This window comes from Ahaetulla prasina, chromosome 4, assembly GCF_028640845.1.
Source record: "Ahaetulla prasina isolate Xishuangbanna chromosome 4, ASM2864084v1, whole genome shotgun sequence".
NCBI classification, from domain to species: Eukaryota; Metazoa; Chordata; class Lepidosauria; order Squamata; family Colubridae; genus Ahaetulla; species Ahaetulla prasina.
Window position 1 is genome coordinate 20,510,214 of NC_080542.1, and position 13,266 is coordinate 20,523,479.

At 43.5% G+C, this 13,266-nt stretch overlaps 1 protein-coding gene across 1 annotated transcript; it reads left to right on the forward strand.

Annotated features, from left to right (window-relative positions):
* The first annotated feature begins 803 nt into the window (after positions 1-803).
* Positions 804-11,255, forward strand: CD2BP2 (CD2 cytoplasmic tail binding protein 2). Its single transcript, XM_058181157.1, has 7 exons — positions 804-896; positions 2,740-2,821; positions 5,474-5,609; positions 5,964-6,121; positions 6,683-7,193; positions 7,646-7,764; positions 11,118-11,255. The coding sequence occupies exons 2-7, from the start codon at positions 2,747-2,749 to the stop codon at positions 11,226-11,228; spliced, it is 1,110 nt and encodes a 369-aa protein (XP_058037140.1). The 5' UTR covers positions 804-896; positions 2,740-2,746; the 3' UTR covers positions 11,229-11,255.
* The last annotated feature ends 2,011 nt before the right edge of the window (positions 11,256-13,266 follow it).

A 13,266-nucleotide genomic window follows, 5' to 3' on the forward strand; every position in this document is an offset into this window, starting at 1 on the left:
GCTTGTGAAGTCAACCATTGGAGTGCAATTCTTCAACTCACAAGTATACTTCCCATATTTCCGATGGTCTTAGGCGACCCCTGGCAAATTGTCATTCGACCCCCAACAGGGTCCTGACCCACAGGTTGAGAACCGCTGGTCTAGAATGATGGTATTGAATGCTGAACTAAAGTCTACAAAGACGACCCTTGCATATGTAGGAAGTTATCAACACATAGGTTTTTGGAGATTCAAGATGTTGTAAGATGAAGTGCAGAGCCATATTAACAGCATCATCTGTTGATCTATTTGCTCGGTATGCAAACTGCAATTGTACAACATTTACAACGCCGCCCATCATTCAAAAAACTCTGGAAGGCTCCCAGACGGGATTTCTTTAATTTCTTCAAGTGTTCTTGGAACAGCATCTACCCTTAACCGCAACGACCCCACTTGCGTTCATTACACGTCCGTCATTGCGCAATTACAGAGTGAGAAAAGGGCGGGAAAAAGTCAGCGAGGGCTGAAAATATAAATATACTATTCCCGCTAACAGGAGAAGCTCCAGAAAGGGCGAAACTATTATTGAGCTAGGATATTATTATTTTTTAAATCCTCTTCTATCTATCGCGGCATTTTATCAAAGAGAAAAATTCGGCCCGCTGCCGCCACCATAGGCCTCAACACACGCAGCGTTTTTTTCCAGCCTTGCCCACACTTTCCTTCGGCCGATTCTGGGCGGTGAAGCCACGGGTTGCCAGAAATAACGTCAGTTCCTGTGCGACGAGTTGGGTGGGGGGGAAAGAAAAACGACTAGCTATGGTGTCATATCCGGCTGGAATGGCAGCAGGAGTCTGATGTCGATTCCTGCGCAGTGCTCCTGGGAGGCTTCGGGTGCTCTGATTGCAGCCGCCTAGGTACGACCCGGGTCGTTTGTCCGGGGATGGGACGGAAAGGAAGGTGCAAACCCGCCAATTCTAATTTAGGGTCTCGCGGGGGCCCCTTGGAGACTCAGAGGAATGGGGGCTCCCGAGGTTCCCAAATGAGCGTCCAGGTCGCCTCCTAAGTTGACTTCAGACGTGGCTGCTTCGGTGCAGACTTGATTAGATGCACGAGAAAAATGGTGAAGGACCCCCCCCCCTTTGCCTTCGATGCGTTTTATTAGAGGATGGGGGTCGATAGACGTCCCTTAAATCCAACTCTCCAGTATGCCCAATAGAGAAAGGAGTGGGTGGGCTTCGGTTGAAATTAATGGAGACTGTTGTGGAGTTCAGGAAGTGAAATCTGTAAAGAATTCTCAGTCATCTAGGTCATGGTTGTCCCCAAAGTGCTTTTTCAGGAGGCAACTGGAATTTGTTTCCCGCCCCCTCTCTTTTGAAGGAGTTTCGCTTCTCATCCAAAAAGCTACTTCAGCTCTGACAGGATAGCGGGGAATGGAAGGATTTATATTCCTTGCAGACAAGCTGGTCTTTTGCATCCTTTTAGAGCAGGGGTCTCCAACCTTAGTAACTTTAAGGTTTGTGGACTTCAACTCCCAGAGTTCCTCAGCCAGCAAAGCTGGCTGAGGAACTCTAGGAGTTTAAGTCCACAAGCCTTAAAGTTACTAAGGTTGGAGAACCTTGTTTTAGAGGGCTGTTGAAGCACTTGGAGGTTTCTCTGTGTCCTCAGAGTCACCTGAGTGGTGCTCCTGGTAGTGCTTCAGGAAGGGAAGGAGGCTTATTTTAAGAGATGGCCACGAAAGCACCGGTTTTTGGAAATAATGGTTTTTCATCTTTCTGTCTACCAAAGAAAGTGAAAGATTGTTGCCTGCAAACCGGGTTTAGCCTGGCGCAGGTGCCAAACAGAACCATACACAAGAGGCGGTTCAAGGAACTTTTATTGTAAAAGTTTTTATTGTAAAATAAAAACTTTTATTGTAAGTACAGGCTTATAGCACTTTATTCAGTGACTGTTCAAAGCTAACGGCACTGAAAAAAGTGACTTATGACTGTTTTTCACAGTTACGACCTTTGCAGCATTCCCCATGTGATTATCTGATTAAAATTCAGATGCTTGGCGTCTGGTTCTTACTTACGATTGTTGCAGCATCCCGGGGTCATTTGATTAACTTTTTGCAACCTTCGGACAAGCAAAGTCAGTAGGGAAGCCAGATTCACTTAACAATGGGTGGCTAACTTATCAATTGCAGTGATTCACTTAACAGCTGTGAAAAGAAAAGTCGTAAAATGAGGCAAAGCTCACTTAACAAATTCTTGCTTAACAACAATACTTTTTGGCCTCAATTGTGATTGTAAGTTGAGGATTACCTATACTTCAGCAAAAGGGTCTTGGCAGCTAAAGGAGCCAGGATCCCGAACTATATACAAATATAAATTTTATACAATTATGATTAAAAAAGTTAATACCCTAAGAATTGGGGTTTTGGTTGCTTGACACATTTCTTTTGATTGGGTTCTTGTACTTTACCCTCCTCCTTCATACATTGTATGTTTATGCTAATAAGCTTTCTTATCAAAAGGGGTGTATGTTTTATTATTATAATAAGCTAGAGGATACCAAAATTTATGTCTATGTGCCTTAGCTAGCTTGTTTACAAAGTTTCCCCAGAGATAGTGTATGATAAGGTCCTTATCAGTAGAGGAGCCAGCATTCTGGTAAAGCTGGATATGACGCTTATCAGAACTGCCAAGTTCATGTTTTTGAAGGTGATTAGTTGTGTGTGAGTTTCTTAAGTCTCTGCTGGTGATCTGCATTTTACAGGGTCATCATGTCAAAACGGAAAGTCACATTTGAAGACCAAGGTGATGATGATGAAGAGGAGATGATCCTCCCAAAGAAAAAGGTGAAATAAACCTTTATATCACCTTTGCCTAATCGGAATTCTATCAATACTGGTCAATCTAGTGATAGGAGCTCCTAGAAATTGTAGGACAAACCACCTGATGGAACCCAGATTTAGGAAGGTTATTATTTAACTTGAGATTCAGAAAATAAAGCTTAAGGGGGAACTATGCATAGCAGTGTTTTTCAATTTGGCAACTTTAAGATAAAGATGGACTTCAGCTCCCAGAATTCTCATGCCTGCTGGGGTATTCTGAAATGTGTGAAGTCCACACATCCTAAAAGTCTATGGAGATTCTCAGTCATCCAGGTCATAGTTGTGCTTTTTCAAAAGGCAACTGGACTGTCTTGGGGTTTTTTTGGAAGACGTTTCGCTTCTCATCCAAGAAGCAGCTCAGAGCTGAGCTCTCAGCTGAAGAAGCTTCTTTGATGAGAAGCGAAACATCTTCAAAGAAAAACAAGAAAGTCCAGTTGTCTCTTGAAAAAGCACCTTTGGAATACACATCCTAAAGTTACCACCTTTGAAAAACACTGGACTGTGAAGTTGAAGTCTATAGCTACAGACTTAAATTCAGGTAGTCCTCAACTTACAACCATTTATTTAATGACCTTGTGAAGTTACAACAGCACTGAAAAAAGTGACATCATACTATTTTTCTCACTTGTGACCATTGCAGCAACCCTGTGGGCACATGATCAAAATTTGGATGCCTGACAAGTGGTTCATATATATGATGGGTTGCAGTGTCTAGGAGTCATGTGATCACCTTTTGCAATCACCTTCTTTCAAGCAAAATCCATGGAGAAGCCACATTCACTTAATATTTAATTAATTAATTAATTAATTAATTAATTAATTAATTAATTAATTAAATTTCTATACCGCCCTTCTCCCGAAGGACTCAGGGCGGTTTACAGCCAACATAAAACAGTATTAATAAATAAAGTTAAAAAACGCTATAAAAATCTAATTCAATTTTGGCTAACGTTAAAACTAATTAAAATAATAATAAAACTCTGACTAAAAACCATTAACACATTAGGCCAGCCCTGCGCAGTGAAACAAAAGAGTCTTGAGCTCGCGTCGGAAGGTCCGGAGGTCGGGAAGTGATCGTAACCCCGGAGGAAGCTCATTCCAGAGGGTAGGTGCCCCCACAGAGAAGGCTCTCTCCCTGGGGGTCGCCAGCCGACATTGTTTGGCTGACGGCACCCTGAGGAGACCCTCCCTGTGGGAGCGCACAGGTCAGTGGGAGGCTATCGGTGGCTACAGGCGGTCCCGTAAATAGCCAGTCCTAAGCCATGGAGCGCTTTAAAGGTGGTTACCAACACCTTGAATTGCACCCGAAAGACCACCGGCAACCAGTGCAGCCTGCGCAGGAGAGGTGTTATGTGGGAGCCACAAGTGGCTCCTTCTATCACCCGCGCAGCCACATTCTGGACCAGTTGGAGCCTTCGGATGCTCTTCAAGGGGAGTCCCATGTAGAGAGCGTTACAGTAGTCCAGGTGGGAAGTGACGAGGGCATGAATGACCGTGCATAAAGAATCCTGGTCTATGAAGGGGCGCAACTGGCAGATCAGGTGTACCTGATAAAAGGCTCCCCTGGCGACGGCCATCATATGTTCCTCGAACGACAGCTGAGCATCCAGGAGAACACCCAAGTTGCGGACCCTCTCCATAGGGGCCAATGATTCGGCTCCAACAGTCAGCGATGGAACCAGCTGACTGTACCGGGACACTGGTATCCACAGCCACTCAGTCTTGGAGGGATTGAGTCTGAGCCCGTTCCTCCCCATCCAGACCCGTATGGCTTCCAAACACTTCGACGGCCTCATTGGGGTGGTCAGGGGTGGAAATGTACAGCTGCATGTCATCAGCGTACTGATGATATTGCACCCCAAAACCACGGATGATCTCCCCCAGCAGCTTCATATAGATGTTGAACAGGAGAGGCGAGAGAACCGACTCCTGCGGCACCCCACACGTGAGTCGCCTCGTGGTCGATCTCTGCCCCCCTGCCAACACCGTCTGCGATCGGTCAGAGAGATAGGAGGAGAACCACCGAAAAACGGTGCCCCCACTCCCAATCTCTTCAATCGTCGCAGCAGGATACCATGGTCGATGGTATCGAAAGCTGCTGAGAGGTCTAATAGGACCAGGATAGAGGAGCAGCCCCTATCCTGAGCCCTCCAGAGATCATTCACCAACGCGACCAAAGCCGTTTCCGTGCTGTACCCAGGTTGGAAGCCGGACTGGAACGGGTCTAAATAGACAGTTTCCTCTAGGTACTGAGGAAGCTGTCGTGCCATCACATTCTCAACAACCTGTTGAGAGTGTGGTGGCACAAGCTGTGCTATTAAGTAACAACTGCAGTGATTCACTTAACAACCGTGTCAACAAAAGTCACAAAAAGGGGCAAAACTCACTTAACTACCTCACTTAGCAACAGAACTGTTGGGCTCAATTGTGGTCGTAATTCAAGGACTGCCTATAAGGGCCTTAAGTTATCAGGAAAAAAATAGAGAAAGTTACAGGGAGTAACTTGCTAATTTGAAGAATTAGCTAATTTTCGAACTTGACAATTGGGTGAAAACACGTAAGCACTATAGTTTCTTCAAATGCTGAACTTCTAAATTCACTTCATCTCTTGAATAGCTGGTAGAACCTGCTATTGGAGGGCCAGGCAGCCGCTTTAAGGGCAAGCATTCATTGGACAGCGATGAGGAAGATGAGGAGGAAGATGAAGGGCAGGGTAGTAAATATGACATCCTTGCATCAGACGATGTGGAAGGTAAGTAGGAAGCTTTATTAATTATAGATTTCAGTAATCGGAACTTCTACGTTATTTCTTCTCTCAGTTAAAAAAATATCAGTAGTCCCTAAGATTGTGGATTTTTTTTTGTGATGACAGTTAAGACATTTTGAATTATGTGATGACCCATCACATAACCTTCAATCTCAATAAGAAAAATGTTTTCAGGCTTTATAATTCAAGTAAAATGATAATTTTGGAGCAGGTTTCATATTTGCACTTTCTACTCCAATAATTTACTGTTTGTTAACAGTGTTAAAAAATTAAGGTTAAATAATATTTTTATTGGTATTAAGTTAATCAGAAATTAATCTTCTTACTTTATCTTTTTAGGGCAGGAATCTGCCACTATTGACTATGAAGATGGTATCCGGATCACCCCTTTCAATTTGCAAGAGGAGATGGAAGAAGGTCATTTTGATTCAGAAGGCAATTATTTCTTGAAAAAAGAGGCAGTGATTCGGGACAATTGGTTGGACAACATAGATTGGGTAAGTCTTTTTAGGTAGACTTGAAGGGAAGACAACCAGTGCAATATATATATATATCACTCATAGGATTTAGGGAATGTTAGTTAAAAAGAAGGCAAATAAGAGATGGATACATTATTTATTTTTGTTTATTTAGTTTGATTGTCCTCCAGCTCCTAAAGTTGCACAGCTGCTATGGAAAAAGGATGCATATACATTATTTGAAGTAAATATAGGGGAGTTTCAGGAGTGTAAAAGGAAATACCATGGACAAGACATAGAATTCTCTGCCATCCACTCCATAATGGTTATCAGTTTAAACCAGTGTTTCTCAACCGTAGCAACTTTAAGATGTGTGGACTTCAATTCTCAGAATTCCTCAGCTTCCCCGACATAGTACCCCTTCCTCCACCAATAAAATTGAGACCAATTTTGACAGATGGAAAGTATGCTTGCAAAAATTGGAAATGATTGCAAGGAAAGGTCAACCATTTGCATTCTTGTTCTGGACCTAAAATCCATTTTAATCCAAAATATATCACTTTTCTTTTACCTAATTTATCCTTTTCTGTTTTTTACTAGGTCAAGATAAAGGAACAGCCTCCCGGTCAGAAGAAATCCCTCAAGTCTGCAGATAATGACGAAGAAGATGAAGATGATGAAGATCTTGAGGTGGGCCGGACACCTCTGGAGAAGAAGGAACTGCTGGAAAGGATGGTAGACTTAATGTTACCTGGTGAGACAGTAGCTAGAGCCATTCAAAGGTTCGGAGACAAGGGTGGCCCGAAAAGTAGTGGACGTCAGCGGAGGCCCTGGACCCGCCTCAAAGTAGATGAAGATCCAGCTGAGGAAGATGATCCCCAGAAGCCAGGGTCACCTGAGCGGAAAGAGCAGCTGGAACAGCTGTCAGGGCTGGCTGACCAAATGGTGGCGCGAGGAGTTTATGAAATCTATCAGGAAACCCGGGAGAAGTTGGCCGTGAGACTCCGGGCGTTACAGCACCCTCCTGCAGCACCTTCCTCTGGTGAACCAGAACTCGACATGTTTGCTGAGGAAATCGACGAAGCCAAACTAGGAGAGAAGACATCATCAGGTCAGTGTCCTTGGGAACTGAGGGCTACAGTGTTCCAGGATTGGAAACATGCAGTCAAGATGATGTGTTGAATTTTATCATAGCAGCTGAAGGATCACTTGTTGGGGTGTTTTTCCTGTCAGGGTTTGGGTGGAAAATTCCTCTCAAACTTGCAAAACTGTGTGTCAGGAGCTTATTTGGGGAAGCCTTGAAATATACAACCCCCTCATCTAACATGCTCAACTATCCTTAACTCAGTATTTTTCAACCTTGGGGAAGAAATGTGGACTTCAATTCCCAGAAGCCCCCAGCTTTCCGGTGGCTTCTGGAAGTTAAAGTCCACACATCTTAAAAGTTCCCAGGGTTGAGAAACACTGCCTTAATGGTATGATGTTCTATTGGGGGGTAGCTGTCTTTTTTTAGGGAATTTAGGAAAAATTATTCTGATATATGTGCTTATTCTCCAACAACAGGAAGTCAGGCACATGGGGAGAGTGATGACAACATACTCTCTGAGGTGATGTGGGAGTATAAGTGGGAAAACACAAACACATCTGAACTTTACGGACCCTTCAGCAGCTCTCAGATGCAGGTAAGAGGCCAAGAGAGGATAATGAACTTCTATTTCACTTCTTCACTTTGTGTCTATTTCTCTCTATCTATTCACTATCCTAGTAATGTCTTTTTTTCTTCATTGGTACAGATATTCTTTTCCCTTCTCCAATATCTCATTTATCTATCTTTTTTCCTGAGTGACTTTTTAAAAAATGCATCTTTCTACAATTCTATTCATTTTAATTGCCATCTGTTTAGTGTTGCTGGTTGTTTGATTTTGCAATTGTATATAAATCCTGGCTTACACTGAATCCTGGTAGTCGTTGATTTACAACAGTTCACTTAGTGACTATTCTAAGTTACAACAGCACTGAAAAAAGTGATTTATGACCCCCTCCATGGTCATGTGATCAAAATTCAGTCGGTTGGTAACTGACTCATATGTATGACGGTTGCAGTGTCCTGGGGTCATGTGATCCTCTTTTGTGACCTTCTGACAAGTAAAGTCAATGGAGAAACCAGATTCATTTAACAACTGTATTACTAATTTAGCAACTGCAGTGATTCACTTAACAAACATGGCAAGAAAAGTCATGGGGCAGAACTCACTTAATAAATTTTTCACTTAACAACGGAAATGTTGGGCTCAGTTGTGGCCGTAAGTTGAGGACTATTTGTACTGATGGAAGAAGGCTTGGTGCACGTTATTTTGGCCTGCCTTCCTGGCAATTGTGAGAAGAAAAGCTTGTTCCTAGGGAGATTGTATTAGAGGGATTTTTAATCGCTTGTCACATTATTTATTTATTTATTAAATTTGTATACCGCCCTTCTCCCGAAGGACTCAGGGCAGTTCATAGCCAATAAAATACAAAGATACATATAACACCAATTAAAAACAGTATAAAAAACTAATTCAATGAATGGCCTAAAAAGTAATTAAAAACCCCGTTTAAAAAACCCAATTTAAAAACCCCAATTAAAAACTACATTTAAGCTAGCCCTGCTCGCTGAAACAAGAGCGTCTTCAGCTCGCGGCGAAAGGTCCGGAGGTCAGGGAGTTGATGAAGCCCTGGAGGTAGCTCATTCCAGAAGGCAGGAGCCCCCACAGAGAAGGCCCTCCCCCTGGAGGTCGCCAGCCGACATTGTTTGGCCAACGGTACCTGGAGGAGGCCCTCTGTGGGAGCGCACAGGTCGGTGGGAGGCTACTGGTGGCAGTAGATGGTCCCGTAAGTAACCCGGTCCTAAGCCATGAAGTGCTTTAAAGGTGGTAACCAGCACCTTGAATTGGACCCGGAAGACCACCGGAAGCCAGTGCAGACTGCGCAGGAGGGATGTCACATGGGAGCCACGAGGTGTTCCCTCTATCACCCGCGCAGCCGCATTCTGGACCAATTGGAGCTTCTGGGTACCCTTCAAGGGGAGCCCCATGTAGAGAGCATTGCAGTAGTCTAGGTGGGATGTAACAAGGGCATGAGTGACCATGCAAAGGGAAACCCGGTCTAGAAAGGGACGCAACTGGTGTATCAGGCAAACCTGATAAAAATCTCCCCTGGCGATGGCTGTCATATGTTCTTCTAAAGACAGCCGTACATCCAAGAGGACGCCCAGATTGCGAGCCCTCTCCGTGGGGGCCAATGACTCGCTCCCAACAGTCAGCGATGGAATCAGCTGACTGTACCGGGCTGCCGGCATCCACAGCCACTCGGTCTTGGAGGGAGCCTGTTTCTCTCCATCCAGACCCGTACTGCTTCCAGACACTGGGACATCACTTTGAAGGCCTCGTTGGGGTGGTTAGGGGTGGAGATGTACAGCTGAGTATCATTAGCATATAGATGACAACTCACCCCAAAACCACGGATGATCTTACCCAGCAGCTTCATATAGATGTTGAACAGAAGAGGCGAGAGAACTGACCCTTGCGGCACCCCACACAAGAGGCGCCTTGGGGCCTATCTCTGCCCTCCTGTCAACACCGTCTGCGACCGGTCCAAGAGATAGGAGGAGAACCACCGATGAACGGTGCCCCCCACTCCAAGCCCCCCGAGCCAGCGCAGCAGGATACCATGGTCAATGGTATCAAAAGCCGCTGAGAGATCTAATAGGACTAGGACAGAGGAGCAACCTCTGTCCCGAGCCCTCCAGAGATCATCGACCAACGCGACCAAGGCTGTTTCTGTGGTGTAACCAGGCCGGAAACCAGACTGGAACGGGTCTAGATAGATAGACGGTTTCATCCAGGTAATGGATATTGTTTATGGTAATAATTTATTTCCTTGGTCAGAATTTTTTTCCTGGACGGTACATTTGCTGTGGGGATGGTGCTTGAGAATTAGTTTTGATGGATACAGCATCACTGCCCCCAAATCCATGCTAACACACCCAACGTGCGTCTTTTAGAATCTGTTCGTTTCCTGACATCTTTCTTTTATTCTTTTATTAGAATCTTTTATTAGACTTTAGATTAAGTAACCTAAACCAAGGGCAGCATATTGAGCAGTCTTGAATATAGAATCAGAAATGATGCGTGGAAACAAAAGTACTTATGTTCTTTTCTTTAATCAAAGTAGTCAATTTTGCCGTTTCAGTCAACTCCATCAACTTCTGCAACCATTCATTCATAGTAGGAATCAGACCGCTTCTGAACTTTGTGTTTGATGTGGAAAAGAATGAAACTTTGATTTCAGGTTTTACCGATTAGACTGATAGATCTTTACAGAAATGGCTTGTTCATATTATTATGAAAAAGAAAAAAGTTGTGATGTTAATGCCTTATTTTACTGTAACAGAGAGAGTCGGAAGTCAATGCTTCTTTCCTCCTCCTCCTCCTCCTCCTCCTTCACTTCTCTTCCCCCTTTCCCCCCCCCCCCATTGCTTTTCTATTTGCTTTTGTATTTTTCAATATTTTATAACTCAGTAAAACTGTTAAACTAGAATCAGAAATGATGTGCAGCATTCAGTTTCCTTGCTACACCAGATTTTATGATAAATGATCTTCTACTCCCTTATTAGCAAAACATGTGCGATTAATATGGTTTGATTTCTTCTAATATGGTCCTATCAGATTACCTATTGGCTGAGTGCTTTTCAGGATGGCCCTTTTGTTAACACTGCCAATTAAGCGTGCCTCTTCGACTTTTGTGAGATTCCATGCCAGGTGGTTCTTTTTTCTTTCATGAATGAAGGCAAATATATATGTCCCAGGATAATATTGCAGGATCCAATCTGGATCAGCCACCAGGACCAGAGGTTTAGTCTTCCGAGTTTTCGGACTCGTGCTGGAGCCTCATCCTCAGGGAACTTCTTTCTAGCAGAGTCTGTTTTCTTTCCTTTTCTTCTTTTCCCTGCCATCCTTCTCCCGTCTCTTTCAAATTCTTTTTTCTGTCTCTTCAGGACTGGGTATCCCAAGGCTATTTCCCTGACGGGGTTTACTGCCGGAAGGTGGATAATTCCGAGGGCCAGTTCTACAATTCCAGGCGGATTGATTTTGATCTCTACACATGATCGGAACCCACCTCCGGTCCTGCCAAGCACGAGGGACTGAGTTCAATCCAGCGACAGACTGAAAGGACTTGCCAGACTTTGGTGTGGGGTGGGGTGAGGGCAAGGGGACGATATGTGTGTGCGTGCACGGGTGGGTGCATTTGCCAAGGGGAGGAGGGGTTCCCATTTAAATCTAAGGATGTTTGGTATTTTGTGAAAAATAAAATAATCTTCAATTGGTTTGGGTAGTTAGCCCCTTCTATTTTCCTGCTGGCTATTACGTCCCATCGCTGTACATTTTGTGTGAGGTAATGGTTGCCAGAGACAAATAATCTTGTACAGATAGTCCTCAATTTACGATCACATTTGAGCCCAACATTTCTGCTGCTAAGCAAGACAATTGTTAAGTGAGTTTTGCCCCATTTTACAATCTTTCTTGCCACAGTTCACCCTGCCCCTGCCTTAATGGATTCTTTACAAGTGCAAAAGTACCCTCAATATGAGTTCTTCTATAATATCAAAAGATCTGCTGAGGAGACAGAATGTCTCTTTCAAATTAAAGAACAGATGTTTTTATGACTAAAGAAATGATAGGCAATCTGATGGTAATGTTTTATAACCATCTTGAAATCCATATTTCCTGAAAATCAACTTGAGCAGCTTATTGGCACAGGAAGGAAAGTATGGTAAATCATTTCAGCAATCAGTCCACTGAAGCAGTCGAGATAGATAGTTTTATGTTATTATTTTTATTTTTAGAAAAAGAATGGAAGGGGGAAGGGGATAGGAATCTCAAATTTACAGATGTTTTTTGTGGTTCTTATCCCTCCATCTTGTAGAGATGAACCCTATCTCATGGTATCTTCATAGAATTTCTGTTAAAATTTTGATTGTTTATTTTGTTATAGCTTTATTCTTGGAAGATGAGCTTTTTGTTTCCTGTGAATTTTATTGTCCCTGCCAGGAAGCAGATGTCGTATGTTCCAAAAATGTGTGCGATTCCTTTAGCTGATTATTCTGAGTAAATTTGGCCCTTTTTGTGGTCAGATTTGAAACTGACCTAATTCAGTGACTCAGACTGAAGTTCTAGCTCATGGTGTCATGTTGCCATCACGTGACATTTCACAATGTTTCCCCCCCCCTTTGCAGAGCTGGGGTGGGTGTGGACTGCATGTGGCGCATCCAACCCAATGCTCCTCCAGTTTGACATCCCTGTAAATCTAGCTAGTTTTGTTTTTTTAACGACAACTTTGAGCAATGGCATCTCTAGAAAGCTTGCCTGCCAATATCCATCTTTAGGATACAGATAGTCTTTGACTTGCAACCATTCGTTTAGTGACCGTTTAAAGTTACAACAGCACTGAAGAAAGTGACTTACGACCATTTTTCACATTTACAACCATTGCAGCATCCGGTCACGTGATCAGAATTCAGACCCTTGGCATCTGACATGTATTTAAGACAGTTGTGGTGTCCTGTGGTCATGTGATCACCTTTTGCAACCTTCTGACAAGCAATGACAAAGAGGAAGCCAGATTTGCTTAACAATGTGTTACTAACTTAACAACTCCAATGATTCACTTAACAACTGTGGCAAGAAAGAGGGTAAAATGAGGCAAAACCCAACAACTGTTTTGGCTAGCAATGGAAATTTCGGCTCAGTTGTCATCACAGTCCAGTTGGCAATTTTGACTAAAGAGGCATTGATAGAATTCAATTTTTCTTCATCGAGCAAAATTTCCCTAGGATGGAATTACAGAAACGAAACCAGCATTGTCTGTTAGAGTTTTGCCCACTGGGTTAAACTACAGCAGTGAGGGCGAACCTTTTGGGCTTGGCGTGTCAAAGATTTAGAAAACGCCTACTTTGAGTCTTCTGCTCTATCACACACACACACACATAAAGCATAGACAAAGGAGACATCTCAAGACCTCTATATACTCTGAAAGTTGCATGAGAAGGTCCTGATCTCCTGGTGCCTCTGGAAACTCCAAATACTGCACAGGGATGCTCACACAATTTTTGGAGATCTCAGCAGCCACACAAGAGCAGGACTCCC